The following is a 15,783-nucleotide window of genomic DNA, read 5'->3' as shown; positions in this document are numbered from 1 at the left end:
AATGTCTGCAAGCTCTGGAGAGCAGTCCCCTTTCTTCTCATTCCTCACGAGCAGAGGGGCCGTCTGTGTGGACCTCCTTCTCCCAGGCCCCTGTCACGGTCCTCACCTCCCATTCCTGACGAAGAGCTGGTACTTCAGGAGAGGACATATTGAGAGTCCACATGTTGGTGCACACACACACACACACACACCGCACTGGCACACAGGAACATGCACAGGCCTTTTCATCCTAACACCCCTTTTGTAAGCACGACTCTGGCTCCTGTGACTCTCTGTTTGCTGGAGGTGGCTCTCCCCTGTAAGCTGTTCCTTAAAACCTCTTAGCCTTTCTGCGTGTGCTTGGTGTGGTGCATGACAAGTCCATTCTCTGTGTTGCTCCCATCTAGAGGGGAGGTCAGGAAGCCCCGACTTCTGCCGTGCCCAGTGGTGGGGTGGGGGTGGAGAGGGCCCCAGGGACTGGGGAGGTGGCAGGAGGGGAGTACCAGCTTTATTTGCTCCCTGAATTCTTTGCTCCTTTGTGAGGGCTGGCCTCGGCTGTTGCAGCCTTGAGCCCCCAGACCAGCTCAGTGGACCACCCAGAGCTCCCTGTTAACCCTGACTGCACTGTCTGTCAACAGTGAAGCCAAGCAAGGCCATCTGAGAGGTGGCAGGGTTGAGCAGGCCAGGCCTTGGGGACCCAAGGGCTGACCCAGGGCAGGCTGGTGAGGAGGGGAGATGGAGGTTTGCCGTTGGGCCCTCCTCGCTAAACCTCCTTTGCATTGCTTCCCCTGGCAGGTGCCCATTCTGCATTTATTCCACCAACCGCCCTGCTGCCATGGAGTGCCACCTCAAGACCCACTACAAGATGGAGTACAAGTGCCGGATCTGCCAGACGGTGAAGGCCAACCAGCTGGAGCTGGAGACGCACACCCGCGAGCATCGCCTGGGTAACCACTACAAGTGTGACCAGTGCGGCTACCTGTCTAAGACGGCTAACAAGCTCATCGAGCATGTGCGCGTGCACACCGGGGAGCGGCCCTTCCACTGTGACCAGTGCAGCTACAGCTGCAAGCGCAAGGACAATCTCAATCTGCACAAGAAGCTGAAGCATGCCCCCCGCCAGACCTTCAGCTGCGGAGAGTGCCTGTTCAAGACCACACACCCTTTCGTCTTCAGCCGTCACGTGAAGAAGCACCAGAGTGGAGACGGCCCGGAGGAGGACAAGAAAGGCCTGAGTCCAGCCTCCAGAGAGCCACCTGGCCCTGGAGCCCCACTCCTGGTTGTGGGGGGTGGCCGGAGTCTCTTGTCCCCACTGTCAGTCATGTCTGCCTCGCAGGCTCTGCAGACCGTGGCCTTGTCAGCAGCCCACTGCAGCAGCTCGGAGCCCAACCTGGCGCTCAAGGCCTTGGCCTTCAACGGCTCCCCACTGCGTCTTGACAAATACCGGAACTCGGATTTTGCCCATCTCATTCCCTTAACAATGTTGTACCCCAAGAACCACCTGGATCTCACATTCCACCCTCCCCGACCTCAGACTGCGCCTCCCAGCATCCCCTCACCCAAACACTCCTTCCTTGCCTATCTTGGACTAAGAGAAAGAGCAGAGACTGTCTGAGGACAGCCACGTTCTGTACCAAAAACCAAGAGACAGAGACAGGAAAAGACAAAAACCCACAAAACTTAAACACAACCCCAGCAGGTGTATGTTGCTGCAAAACCTACAGGCCCCAGGGGTCTGGACCATGTGTACTGTATATCTTTAGTAAGGAGTAGAAAATTGGCTCTGTATGTATACCAATTGCATTGACCTGAAAGCTGCTTTAGCCAATCTTCAGAGAGGTTGCTGCCTACCCCTCCCTTCAGAGGCATGCCTCCCCAGCCACCACTCCCACTCTCAGCCTCCTGAGTACTTCTCTCTCAAAGGAATTTTGTCATGTTAAACCCTAAAGAGAATGTCCTTAATAGCAATCAGCACTTGGAAGCTTCTCTACTGGTACATTGGGTTTTCTCTTGGGTGACTGGGCTATTGTGGACATTTGTGGATTGGTGGTGTGTGTGTATGTGTGTATGTGTGTGTGTGTGGTATGTATGTATGTATGTATGTGATGTGTGTGGTATCTATAATGTATGTGTGTGGTGTGTACGAATGTGATGTGTGTATAGTGTGTGTGTGTGTGGTGTGTATGAATGTGACATATGTGTAATATGTGTGTGTGGTGTGTGCCATGACATTTCTATTGCACATTCTTTTTGTACTGGCCTTTCTGATAGTGGTGAACAACCCTTCTGGATTGTTCATCTACTACAGTCTCCTCACCTCCTTCACAGCCTTTCTCTCCCTATTTTATGGCTATAGAGTGGTAGGGCCTGGTGCTTAGTGGATCAAGACCTGCAGGGTGCCAGGGTGTTTCCAGTGGAGTACTCAGCCTGGAGTTCACATCTGCACTTGAGGAGATGCAAAGAATCAGGTGACCGTTCTGCTAAGAAATGTCCCACTATCTCACACTCCGCAGCTGGAAGCTGACATCACAAACTTGGGTGTTCTGTGTGTGCGCCCAGATGGAGGCAAGGGTTCTGTGAATGCACACACACACACACACACACACACACACACACACACAGAGGAGTGCATTCTTTCTTAAGGGCAGACTATATATGTGTGTGATATATTGATTCAGTTGTTTGCAGGAAAAAGCTTGTATGAGTGGAAACTGTTATGGTTGATAAATCCAGCCAAGGAGATTAAGGGTTTGGATCGATTCTGGGTGGAAATGCCCAGACTAAAAACAAGCGGCAGCTTTGCACAGCGTGTTGGTCTTGCACTAGTTTTGTTTCTCATTGGGGGAAAGAAAGAAGTAAAAGAAAAGGAAGGAATTGTACCTTTTTTTTATGGAATGAGTAGACTGTGTGTCTGAAATTTTAGCCACGACCTCTTTGACGTATAAGGAAGGACCCAACAAAAAGGTGCTGTTAGTCCTATGCCTCAGCTGATGCCGCAGGAGCCCCACTGCTCTCAGAGCCTCTGTATAGTGTACCCTCCATGGATTAGTGACCCCATATTCCGTTTTGTTAACGCCTAGTAGATGTAGCCTGCTAGGAGGCTGACTTTATACTTATTTAAAGCTCTTATGCTTATGGTCATTAAAATGGCAACTTATTGCAGCACTTTATCGCAGCGAGAAGCAGGTGTGGGTCGATCGCATAGCCCTCTGCTCGTCTTAACAAGTGATGGATGGTTTCAAAAGGAAAAGAAAGCCTTTGGCTGAATACATTCACGGCTTGTACTTGTACAACAGCAGGATTTCCAGTGTGCGGCAGGCTGAAGGAGCAGGAAGAAATGTGCTTTGTATGAAAATGAGACATTGGAATATGAAAGTTTCTATACTGTTTATCAGTGGAAGAACTGGTGTCCATGAGGAATGCTTTCTAACCATTGCTGTTTGCCCTCACGGTAGTGTCCTCGAGCTGGGCTAATACCCACCTTTCTCTTTCAGTACTTTAACCAGGGGGAAATAAAAGCATCCCTGATTTTCTTCCTCTAGTCAGGATTGCTTCACTGAAATTAGTACAGTTGGATGAAAAGCCAGAAGACTGTACATCTCCACCCCACAGGCTCCCCATCCCCTCTCAGCCTCTCTCTTGAAAACCTAGCAGGTCTCTACTTCCCTCCCCACACCTGCCACCCAGTCATGGGTGAGGAGCCTAATTAGGGCCCTGGCAAACAAGTTTACACTACGGAGATGTCCACAAGGCAGGGAGACCACCCAGCTAGCACAGGAAGGCCCCAAAGCCTCGGCCGTTCTCCTGCAGAGACCTTCACTCTTGGCCTTGTGTGAATGTTGCTCAACTCGCCATGTCAATATCTCAGTAAGAGACACACTCAACTTTCTGGACAGTATGCCCCCACGGTCACTCTGGGTTTATGGGTGGGTTCGTTGTTTTTTTACTTGCTTTTGTTTTTGTTTTAAAGTCATGTTCTTATCCCCATTTAATGGAGAATATGCCACTTGGCTAATAATGTGTTTTCAAACCTGCAGGTTCAGTGACAACAGTTGAGGGGCCACTGTGGTCCCCCAGAGAATGGCAGAAAGGTGACTCCCACTGAAGCACCCACAGGTTAAGAACCTGAATGGGTGACCCTGACAACGAGGACCCTGGTTTTACAGCATGCCACTTGTGCAATAAGAGGTCTTCGGGTGGGAGCTTGAGAGGGAAGGGGGAGGTGGATGGAGACGTTTCCCACTCAAATGCCGTGCATTTCACTGCTTGCCACTGAGCCTGTGTTTGAATGATTTAGTAATGCTTAATGTAATTGGGCAACTTTTTTAGCACTTTGGAAAGAGTCATCAACCTTTCTGGTAAATTATAAAAAGTTTTCTGAGTGAGAAAACGTGTGTTTGAAGTTTGTTTGACTTTTTATATTATTGTTGTTGTTATTAATAAAGAAGAAAATCTACAGCATTTTTCAGAATCCACCTAGATAAAGTGTGCCCCTGAATCTGGTCTGCAGTGTGATACGCGGGGAAGGATTGCGCCATACATCCTTCCCAGGAAGAACACTAGCATCCTTGAGACACTCGCCTAGCAGCTAACTCCGTTCTCTTTTCACTGTGCGTTCTCCCATGAAAGCTGGCTTGGTTTTCCATGTAGTAATGCAGTTAGGGCCCTCGGCACTTTCTTTCTCCTTGCCTTTCTTCTCCTCTCCTCTCTCTTTTTTTTTTAACTCTTCATATTATGTTCAGATGATCATACTGTCAAGGTTTGTGTACATTACTGAAAATTTGTATTGTATAAAGCTTTTGCATTACAAGGCTGTACAGGGTCATTTTGACAGTAACTGGTATTTTCCTTTGCATCTTACGTTGCATTGCCAATTTCTAGTGTATCGAGTTTGGAAGTATAATATACTCTAATTAAAAAGGGTTGGCTATACTCTGGCTTCTTTTGCTTTCTTGGTTGCCATCCTTGACTACTTGTGAAGCCTCAGCGTTTGTCATTGCTCCTTGTCCTGTTGTTTTCTTCCCATTGTGCTCAGGTTTTCTGCCATTGCCTACCCTAGCTAGAGCTGTGGCAAGGTGCGCCGAGTTTATACTCTCGGCTACCGTGCAAGTCACTAATGACTCTTCAGGCCGAGAGCGTGGCACGCCCTGCAGGACCACAGCAGCTGGCTCCTTCCTGAATGTTACTTAGGGATGTTCCAAAGTGTTCGGCATCCCCTTTCCTTCTTTCCATCATCTTATTGACCTCATAGCCAGAGGGAGTAAACAGACAGATGAATCCATTTGTCTCAGTGAAGTTGAGCTACTAGATTTTAATGAGGGGGGATGGTACATCCTTCAAGCTGTTCGTAGTCTATACAAGAGCAAAGAGTCATGGCTTTTCAATCAAGGGAAGGTTCCAGAGAAATTACCTAAGACCAAAAAAGGGAGATGAAAATTATAATGACTACAGGAAATAATTTTTAAAATTCATTGTAAAGTTCCATCTATGAGACTCTCATGTGAATCCATGGCAATTGAGAAAAATATATAAAACAGAGGAGAATATTTGGCCTGGCTCACAACCTGCATGCTTACAATGTCCTTTGCTTATTTCAGAAAATTGTGAGCCACTTCAACCTAACATTTAAAAGGATCCAATATATTCTTAAATGTGATACTATAGAATAAGCCATTGGTAAATGAATCTGTTAATAATCATTATTTTTTCTGCATTTTTATTTAATAAGTACTTATAAGTGAAGGCATATTTTATGTGGCCCACGGTTTTGTTTAGGGCGCCTAGGCCTTTCTGAGAATATTAAAATAAACAGACTCCCTTGCTAGCACTCTTAGCACAAGTGGATTCCCATTTGCTACACACATTTTTTTTTTCCTAGTCACAGTAGTTGCCCTGTCTCTTCCCTGTAATTGAGAACAGGCAGCAATGTACAGAGGATACTCGTCAGTTTGGAAATCATTCCCCCAATTGGCTTCCATTGAATTTAAGGAATGGTCTTAGTACGGAGTTTTCTTTTTCTTTTCTTTTCTTTTCCCCCCAAGTCAGGGTTTCGCTGTGTGACAGACCTAGCTGTCTTGGAACTAACACTGTAGACCAGGCTGGCCTCGAACTCACAGAGATCCACCTACCTCTGCCTCCCAAGTGCTGGGATTAAAGGCGTGCACCACCACCACCTGGCTAGAATGAAGTTTTTCAAGACAGAAGGCATCTGCATTTACAGACTGGCCATCTCCAAGCCAGCCACCCTCTGACATTTAATTATTGATACATAGATATATCATGCAATAAGTATCTTTGAAGGCTGAACTCGTGGCCATGTATTCTGTATCCCCGGCTGATGGCTTACTTCATGCCTACCACTACAGTACACCTGACCACTAATCAGAAGTTCTGGTTACTGAGGAACAGGGAAACACTAAGGCTTCGTGAACATGAGTATCATGCTAGAATCCTGCCACAGATCTGAGCGCTGGTGGACAACCTGATCAGTTTGAAGGGAAAGGCATACCTCATTAGGCCCCTCAATGCTCTCAGTCAGTGGTGAGGAAGGAGGGCCCAGAGGAGCTCAGGGCATACATAGGAAGAGGTTGGCCACCAAGGGACTTAGGCTAAGCTTCCAGAAGATAGAATGTGTGCCTTAGAGCCACTGAGTGAAGTCCCATGAGAGGTCCGGGCCTCACTGCAAAGGAGCAATGATTACAAACAATCACGTCACTCTTCTGCCAACATTCTCAACAGCTGCATTGTGATGCCTCACAATTAAGCAGACAGATGTCCTGGGCCCAGTGACCCTGTGGGAACCCCAGCTACCTAAGAAAGCCCCTGTTTACAGCCGGAATGATCTCAATTTATTCATCAAAACAGCTACTTTAAGAAGTTAGATCTTTCATTCATAATTCTTAGAGTTGGATCTGCAAACTGGACAGCACATCAGGTTTGGTAGAAAGTACGAACAGAGGAAGACAGTCAATGGCCATATACCCTTTTTGAAATGAGTATTAGTTAGTTCTCAGGTTTCAATAGACCAAGAGCAGAGAGTCTCTTTTAATTCACATTTCAAAATGAATCTCCCTATGTGAGATGGGTTTCTACCATTTAGCAAGAACTATCTGGCTATAAATGACTTCCAACCAGGAGAAATACTGCTAGGAACTTGAAGCTTGGCTTGGCCAAAAACGATGCAATAATTACATAATGTTAAGCATCTCAGAAAAAGAGGTCGAGGACTGGAAAGATGGTTCTGTGGCTAAATTTTTTGCCTGGCAAACATGAGGACCTGGGTTTGGATTCCCTGAACATAAAGTGGGTGCGAGAATACACGCCTGTGATTTCAATCCTCCCACGGGAGGTGGATACAAAAATCCCCAGAAGCTCGGGCCAGCTAGATTGGCTTGTGCAGTGGAGAACAGGAAGGAGACCTTGTCTCAAAACAAAACCCAATGCCCAGGCTGTCCTCTGACCACTCCCCAACACACACACAAGAGGTTGCACTGGCTGCTAAGACCCCTCCCCGCCCTAATAGATTACAAATAATAAGTCATGATTCTGTGGCTCTTTCTAAACAAGAGAAAGTCATTACAAGACAGAATTCTTACAAGGCAAACTCCAAATCACTAAAACAAAATCAGCACCTCTGTTCTCAAGTTACAGTGGGCTTGAGGATGAAAAAAATGACTAAAAGTATTTTTCTGCCCACTCCAGAGTGTGAGATGTCTGACATTGTCCTCTCGGTTTAACGCTAAATCACCATGCTTTGACTGCCTGAGTCACCGCAGGGTGGCTTGCGCATGTTTTACCAGCCTGTGGTTACTTCGTTTGCCTAAAACGCTTTAGAAGAAAGATACTTGGGGATGTGAAGACCTTGCCCTCCCCCACCTCCCTCCCTTAATTCCGCCCTTCCCAGCTTCCTACAACCCTGCTGCTCCCCCCACCTCTGATGGACTAATGGGATAGCTGAGCTCTCTGCCAAGAGTAGTTCATGTGTTTTCTGTAAGAGAGTAAATGTTTTAGCAGGTGTCAAGAAAGTCATTTTAATTTTAGCAAAATAAATTGCTAAATATTATGATCTGCCCACTTGCTCAAGACTCTCACTCCATGAACTGTAGGCACATTAGGAAAACTAGTTGGTAGACACATCCCGTGTGTCTACAGGGAAGACACGTCAGAATGCATGTCCACACACCTAGCTAGGGCCACATCCGTAAGGCTCTTTCCAAACCGTCCCAGAAAGAAGAGTTTCTCCAGATCCAAAGGAAGTCTTGGAAAACAGCAGCCATCATCTGACGTCCATCTTGAACTGTATTCCAGCCGCAGTTCTCAGTTAACAGCCCATAGCTATTGCAGTGTGGGCTGTATAGATCAGGACGCCGCTCATCTCTGTACATCTCACTTCGGAGCAGAATGCCTGCTAGAATTCTCTCCCTGCAGTGAGTCTGACCAGAATGCAGGTGTAGCAGATATTGCCATCACCCTCTGCTTACCTACATATTACCCCACTAGCCAGCAGTCTTCTCTATCTGTCCACCCACATACTTACCTGCTATCCATTGACCTAGCTGTTTCTATCATCTTTTCTCTAGATCTACCCACCTGTTTTTCTGTCTCTATTACCTATATGCAATCTAACTTTACACAACTAGATTTTCTGGGTTCCACTGAAAAATAAAGCCCTGAGGGAAAAAAAAATTCTGTGCAATAATTAATTTTGGAAGGAATTCTAGGAACACACATGGGAAACTACAAGGAGTGAAACAGATTTTAAAATGAAAGAAAAAAGAAAGAGAGAGAAGGAAAAAGAAAGAAAGAAAGAAAGAAAGAAAGAAAGAAAGAAAGAAAGAGAAGAGCAAATTTCAGTGTGTGCTGACAAGCCAATCATTCCCGTGGACATCTAAAATACAAGCCCTCTGATGACCGTCATAAGGTTCATGAGCATTGCCAGTCCACGGAGTAGAAGAAGGATGGGTGCCTAGTACAAACAGAGAGTACTCACCCCATCACCCATAAGTGATGGGTTTGCCTATGACAAGGGATGGTGGAATAGGCCCCTGGGGGCAGCCACAAAAGTGGCAGAGCAGGCCTGGAGGGAGCACAGAAAACACTAGGTAAAGTCAGGTTGAGGTACAGTCAGTTACACCCAGCTACTGCCAGTTGCTTCAGCAAAGTGAATCTGAAGAGTGGAGACAAGACATGGCCAACAGAACTCTTATTCCCTTATTCCCGTCTCCCACGTTGCCAGTACTTTACACTCTAGACAAACGTTGGCTCCCTCACCCACGTGATATGTTTGGTCAAAGTTCTTCCCTCTCTCTCCCACTCATGAGGAAAATGGATGGCACTGTCAGAGTCAAGGGCAGCGTGGGAACATGAGGCAAGGGAGGAAAACAGAGTCACACCCCCTACGGGAGCACCTCTTTTTTTTTTTTGTCTGTCTGTCTGTCCCACAGTGCTTATGGAGGAATTCAGGGCCTCTCGTGAGCAAACAAGTGTTTTACTACTGATCTACGACTGTTATTCTGGGGCCAATCTTTATTTGTCCCATGTGGGAGGATTTCCCAGGGTTCCTTTAGAAGGAACTATTTGTCAAGGGTGTAAGCTGCTTCCCGCTTAGGTGGCCCCGGTGAATCCAGGGAGCCCAGACAAAGGCCCAGAGGAAGCAACTCTCACTGTCAGCTAGGACTAGCATCAAGGTCAAGCAAAGGCTCTCACAGGTCCCAGCATACTGTGAAGGGCTTTGGGAGCCGCAGTGTAGAATGAAACTATTACGCTCACCAATCACTTCCTCTGTACATGTAATTCCTCAGAAAATCTGGGTTGAACAGAAACTCTCTGCTCCATCAAACAGCTGATCAAAAATTAAAATGCCCCAGATAAAATCCTCTTACCAAAGGAGGATCAAAGAAGCATGGACTGATGGGTGATCAAATAGATAACATGGAACACATATGTAAAGAATGCATAGAGGACATGCGTAGTGTTAGATCTGAATGAACGTATGTGAGCATCCAGAAGGAAGGTCATCAGTTTTGCTATTCCAGGCTTCATTTTAGAAGACAATAGCTTTTCATTTTTCCCTTGTGTTGCCTAAAATCAAAGCAGGTTGAGGAAGGAGGCTAACATATGAAAAAGAATAATTAAGGGTCAAAGAAATCTCATTAATCAAAAATCGCCCACTTTCCCATCCTCCCTGCAGTGAAACAAATGAGAACAGCAACAGCTCCTCACTGGGCGATCAGTCAAGGTCCTGTCTCTTTATGGCACTAGACACGGGCATACAGCCGCACCGCCAAGTATGCAGGAGTCTCAGTTACACAAAGAGGCCATGTATCTTTTTCAACAAGCAGAATGATAATGTCCTGCTGATGAAGGACTTCACAGTTTGGCTTGTCTGCCTGTGCGTAAGTGGCTAAATGCGCACATGCATGACTTTGTGCTAGAAGTCTGTGTATAGAATATAGTCTCCATGCGAGCTGACCGTACTCCGCAGCAGGCCCCGTCCATTCTAACAGCCACTTCTCTCCTATTCCTTCCTCAACTCTTTGTTATTGCATGAACTATAAGTATGTGTAAAGTTGTGTGCTAGCAAGCCAGGAAAAGATGAAGATTGATGAGATACATCCCTATCGTACAGAACTGCCAGATTTCTGTGAATTCAAGGCCAGCCTGGTCTACAGAGCAAGTTCTAGGACAGCCAGGGCTACACAGAGAAACCCTGTCTAGAAAAAAAAAATACCAACCAATAAAAGAGGACATATTTGAAAACCTGCATTCTAATACCAAGAGAAAGACACAAAAGTGTTGAGACAATATTGAATAGGTAGCAATTAATTCTCACCTATGCACATATGTGCTGTGCTCTACACTGTGTGAAGGGATAGAAATTTTGGGGTGTAAAGAGCAGGAGTGGGTGATAATGATGAAGAAGGAAATGGATTATGAGTAGTGATGGGCTCATCATGCTATCAAATCCCTACGGCACAGAAACATGCATGTTCATAGGAAGGAGGAAGCCCTCTGAGGACTGGGAAGTGGGGGGCAAACCGAAGAATAAGTAGGGCGTTCGTAGGCAGGAAACGTGGGAAGAATTCTCCAGACTGAAAGAACAGTTTGAGCAAAGGCAAGGTGAAAACTGCCCTGTGGAGTCTGCTGTACTGGGAAAACTACAATGAGACCCAACAAAGCCAGCTTGTGAAGGTCTTCGGCTTCCTTGTTTAGGTCATGAACTCTACTCCCTTCCCACCAAAAAACGTTCTAGGCGGTAACAGACAAACAGTGCTGAGAATGGAGTGACCGAGCACAAACTCCTGGTGCACCCACTCCCCAAGGCACAAAACCCGATTCGCTTTGTCCCCTCCGGTCTCTCCTCTCCCCTTCCCCCTTTCTCTCTGTTGACAGAAAATCTACCACAGAACCCAGTTCACTTTATTTGCCAGCTACTTAATAACTTTATTCAAGTCATTCCTACTCTTTTAAAAATTGTTTTTTAAGATACATTTTATTTTATGAGTATGAGTGTTTTGTCTGCATATATGTGTGTATACCACCTGTGTGCCTGGTGCCTATGGAGGTCAGAAAGTGCTGAATCCCTGGAACTGGGTGGCTGTGATCTGCTGTGGGTGCTGGACTTGAACCTGGTCCTCTGCTGGAGCAGCCAGTTTTTAACCACTTGAACCATTTATTCCTCCAGCCTAGTCTCTTCCACTCTTAACATTCTCGAGGTCCTCACCAGGTGTATCACAATAGATTCTTCTCTGCTTAGGACATTCTAGAAAAACATTACTCTGGAGTCTATAAATAAGTTCACAATCAGGCCTGTAGATTCAAAGATGGTATTTGAAGACAGTACAGTTGATAACAATATGGTAGACACAACTGTCACGACAACAAAGGGTCCTAAGGCAGAACCTTGGAAAATGCCAAATTTGGTGGAGAGGTGGGTAGCCACTCTGAAGAAGGTGAAGAAACCACCAGTGAAATCTCATTGAAGCACAGAAACTGAAGATAAAGAGAATTCCAAGTCACTTTGCAGAGAGATGAGGACAGGGAAGTTAAATCACATGGTCTTCACCGCAATGACGCACGTGGTGCCCTTCAAGGGCTTCATCTCAGTGGTAGCTCACCAACAGAAGCCAGTTCTAGTCCCTCCATTGAATTTCCTTCAATAGAAGAAAGTCAGCTGCTGGCTTTAGAATCTCCAGCCACACTCCACACCAGTTTTTCACATCTCTTTGGACTAAACTCATCTTTGCAGAGCAGGAAGCCTGTTCTGAGGCACCCTGTACTTCTGTTCACCAGGATCAGTGTCTCTAAGCCAAAGACATCTCAAGAAACAGCAGACCACAGGACTAGAACTCAGTACCATTCCTCCTGCGTGCAAAGGTCCCGAGGGAGACAAAGCATGATTCAAAGGAGATGAAGTTGACTACTGCCATGGCCACAATTGTAAGAATTCCAGGATGGAAAAAATGGAGTCTTCACAAGTAATGTGTTAGTTTTCGGCAAACAGGATGAATATAGCCAGAGAGTTCAGACTCAGTCTCCGGGTCTAGAGTATCAGCTAGAAGGAAAGTTTAGGAGTTAAAAGGATGTCCATGTTGGCTCCCTGGCCTCTTACCACTCTTTCTGGGACTAACCCAGCCTTCATGGAGAGAGATGAATCTCAAATCATTCTCGGCTGCATGCCACTCTGACTGAAGAGAAAGGGATCTATTCTCCAGAGCCCACACTGGCTGCCACCTCACCAAGGGAGGGGGGAGGAAATAACCTTCACCAGACAGAATGGGAAGGTGCTGGTTTCATGAGACAGAAATGGAATAATCTGGTTTTTATTAACTATCATGAGAAGAGTATTCATTCGTGCCAGAAACACAAATATAAACATTATCATGTGGAAAGCATTTACTCTGAAGGGACCATCTGGCAGAGCCGTGAAGACCTCTCTGCTCACTGAGCATGTGTGTGTCACCTTAAAGTAGCGAATTCAGAGCAAGCCACACTTTCAAGGCTTGAAGGAAGTACCGCGCAGTAATGATATCTGCTAGATATTTGTCATAAGCGTCCTAGAGATGGATCTACTTTTCTAAAAGCCGTTTTATGAAAACAAAATTTCAATACAAGGGTGGTTATTGTTTCAGAATCTCTTCTTCTCTTAAAAAAAATAGTAATTCTTCCTTTGGGGACCTAACTCCTGCAGTCTGCTCACATGTGGTGTATGGAGGATGAGATATTTCACAAAAAGAATGGGGGCTGGGGATACAGCTCAGCCAGTAGAGTGCTTTCCTGACATGCACAGAGCCTTCGACTCTATCTCCAACACGGCACAAAATGGATATTGTGAAGCCGGCCTATAATCTCAGCACTAGGAAGGTGGAGGCGGAACACTAGTAGCTCATGGTTATCTTTGGCCACAACCTTGTCTCTAAAAAAGAAAGGGTGTCTCAGAATCTGGAGCCTTATCAGTTGCTATTAATAAAAGATTAACAAGGAACTGGAGAAATAGTTTAGTGGTTAAGAACACTTGCTACTCTTCCAGAGGACCCAGGTTCAATTCTCAGCACCAACAAAGCAGCTCACAACCTTCTATAACTCCAGTGCCAGGGGATCTGATACCCTCTTTTGGCTTCCACAGGCACCAGGCATGCAAATGATATATAGACACACATGTAGACAGAACATTCATATACATAAAGATAAATATTTTTAATTGAAAAATAGAAAATAATATTCCGAGATTATAAAAGAAATATGTGGTTCTTACCTGCAAAATCTAACTTTAAAAACCTCATAATTGGACCAGGAAAATTGCTCAGCAAGAATGAAAGCCTTCGTTGTCCACATGACCACTTCAAGTTCAGAAATTCACATGTGGAAGAGCATAATCAACCCCCACAAGTGGTTCTCTGACCACTACACATAAAAATTAAAAATCTAAAAAATATTAAACTCTCACACTGTCACATTTGTGTCAAATCCTCATTTTTCTGTGTCTAAGGGGAAAATCCTTACATTCCAGAAAGGAAGAGATTCTTGGGGGGGGATCCTTACATTCCAGAAAGGAAGAGATACTGGGGGTGATCCTTACATTCCAGAAAGGAAGAGATACTGGGGGAGGATCCTTACATTCCAGAAGGGAAGAGGTGCTAAGGGAAGTTTGATCTGGTGACCTCAGCCCCCTAGGATCCAAAGGGGCCGTGTTTACCTGATGCCCCCTCATCACCAGTGGACCATTGACTTCCTGTGAAGTCTCTGATTTCAGTGGCCCAGAGATATTGCTGTGGGCTTATCAGAAGATCCAAATCTCATTTCCAAAGACCCCCTCCTTTACATCACACTCAAACATCCTTTTCAATGAGGGGACCTAGAAGATCTTTTGAACAAATTCCTCAGTCTAGAGAAGTAGGCATCCAGAGAGGTCAGGAGGATTTGACCCTGATTGACAGCCTGTTCAGTCCTTAAGGCTGTATTTCAGTTTCAGTCCCATGAAGACTAGAACACACACACACACACACACTCCAGAAAGGATCACACTAAACAGCACTAAATAAGCTAAATAGGCTAGGGTAGGACCTTAGTGTAGAACCTTAGAGCAGTGGCCGTAGGGTCGAGAGTTCCAGTACAGCTGGGTTACATAGTGAGACTCTGTCTCAAAAAAAAAAAAAAAAAAAAAAAAAAAAAAAAAAAAAGTAGCCTGGATTTAGAGGTGGGAAGAAAAAGTATGAAAGAAAGACATTTGCCTAATTAGCAAAACCAGTGACAATTAACCAGTGACAATTATGTGGACAGGTCCCATTAATCCAAGACAGTCTTGGAGATCAATCTCAATGTTAAATCACGAAAAAACAGCCTCGTGCATACAGTACATAGCGCATGCAGTACAGATTTAACGAACTATTACATGACCAATTCAATCCTTAGTCCTCCATGAAACACCAAAAGGAAGAGGAGAATTTTTATGTCCAGTCAGGGTTGACTTCTTCGGTGGGCTGGGGACAGTTCAGTGGTGAAGAGCTCTCGATGCTCCCGCTGGCGGCTGGAGTTCTGTTTCCAGCACCCACACGGGGCAGGGTGGCACACAGGGCTTGTAACTCCAGTTCCAAGGGATCTGACACCTTCTTCTGACCTCTCATGTAAACTGTGCACAAGCATGTAGACATTCACTTATGCACATAAAAATTAAAAATCTTCCTTAGCCATATTTTTTATTAAACCAACAGAAACTCTTTGTAGTGAGGGGCTGCGGGCAGGCCTTCCCTAGACTTACTATTCTCCTTTTCTCTACTTAAATTTCTTCCCTGTACCCAGCTCCACAGCCCCTCTACTCTCCTCAATCCTTCACACACAGGTCAAGTAACTTTCTGGTTGCCCCTCCTCACCCAACATCCATGCTAAAGACAAGCCCAAGCCCTCAGCTAGGCTCATGGGAAACAAACTGCCCAAATCAACAGGTCCTCATAACCCTCACCAAGAACACCAAGGGACAGGGAGGGACGGCAACAATCCTTCAAGGTGCACCAGGACTCAGGATTCAGAGATTATAATCAGCAAGAGACTTATATGAACCACAGCAGTTTCTAGAAAACAACCAGACATGGGGTAAAAATACTCGGGAAAATTAAATTCAAACTTCTAACCAAACTCCTCCCCCCCCGCCCCCTCCCCCCCCACACACGGGAAGGGGGAATTGCCACACAAGTCCCAGGGAAATTGTCGTCTCTCTACTCTCCAATGCGGAAGCGACCGAGAATGAAAGAGAATCCACTTGCAAGAAGAAAAGCGAACCTTAAAGTAGTCATGGTCTAGAAGAGCAGG

At 45.8% G+C, this 15,783-nt stretch overlaps 1 protein-coding gene across 9 annotated transcripts in view; it reads left to right on the top strand.

Moving 5' to 3' along the window:
* Znf827 (zinc finger protein 827) overlaps window positions 1-4,911 on the top strand; it is a 173,107-nt gene extending 168,196 nt beyond the window's left edge. For 3 of the 9 annotated variants that reach the window (XM_087900542.1, XM_087900540.1, XM_087900541.1), the window contains one exon: window positions 775-4,911. In XM_087900542.1, the coding sequence (XP_087756668.1) occupies window positions 775-1,594 (820 nt within the window). In that variant the 3' untranslated portion in view covers window positions 1,595-4,911. The remainder of the gene's footprint in view (window positions 1-774) is intronic. The other 6 variants (XM_087900545.1, XM_087900547.1, XR_015736017.1 and 3 more) reach the window with 5 other exon arrangements.
* The last annotated feature ends 10,872 nt before the right edge of the window (window positions 4,912-15,783 follow it).

The sequence above is a fragment of the Myodes glareolus genome, chromosome 22 (assembly GCF_982192425.1).
Source record: "Myodes glareolus chromosome 22, mMyoGla1.1, whole genome shotgun sequence".
Taxonomy (NCBI): Eukaryota; Metazoa; Chordata; class Mammalia; order Rodentia; family Cricetidae; genus Myodes; species Myodes glareolus.
This window is presented reverse-complemented; position numbering and strand designations above follow the sequence as displayed.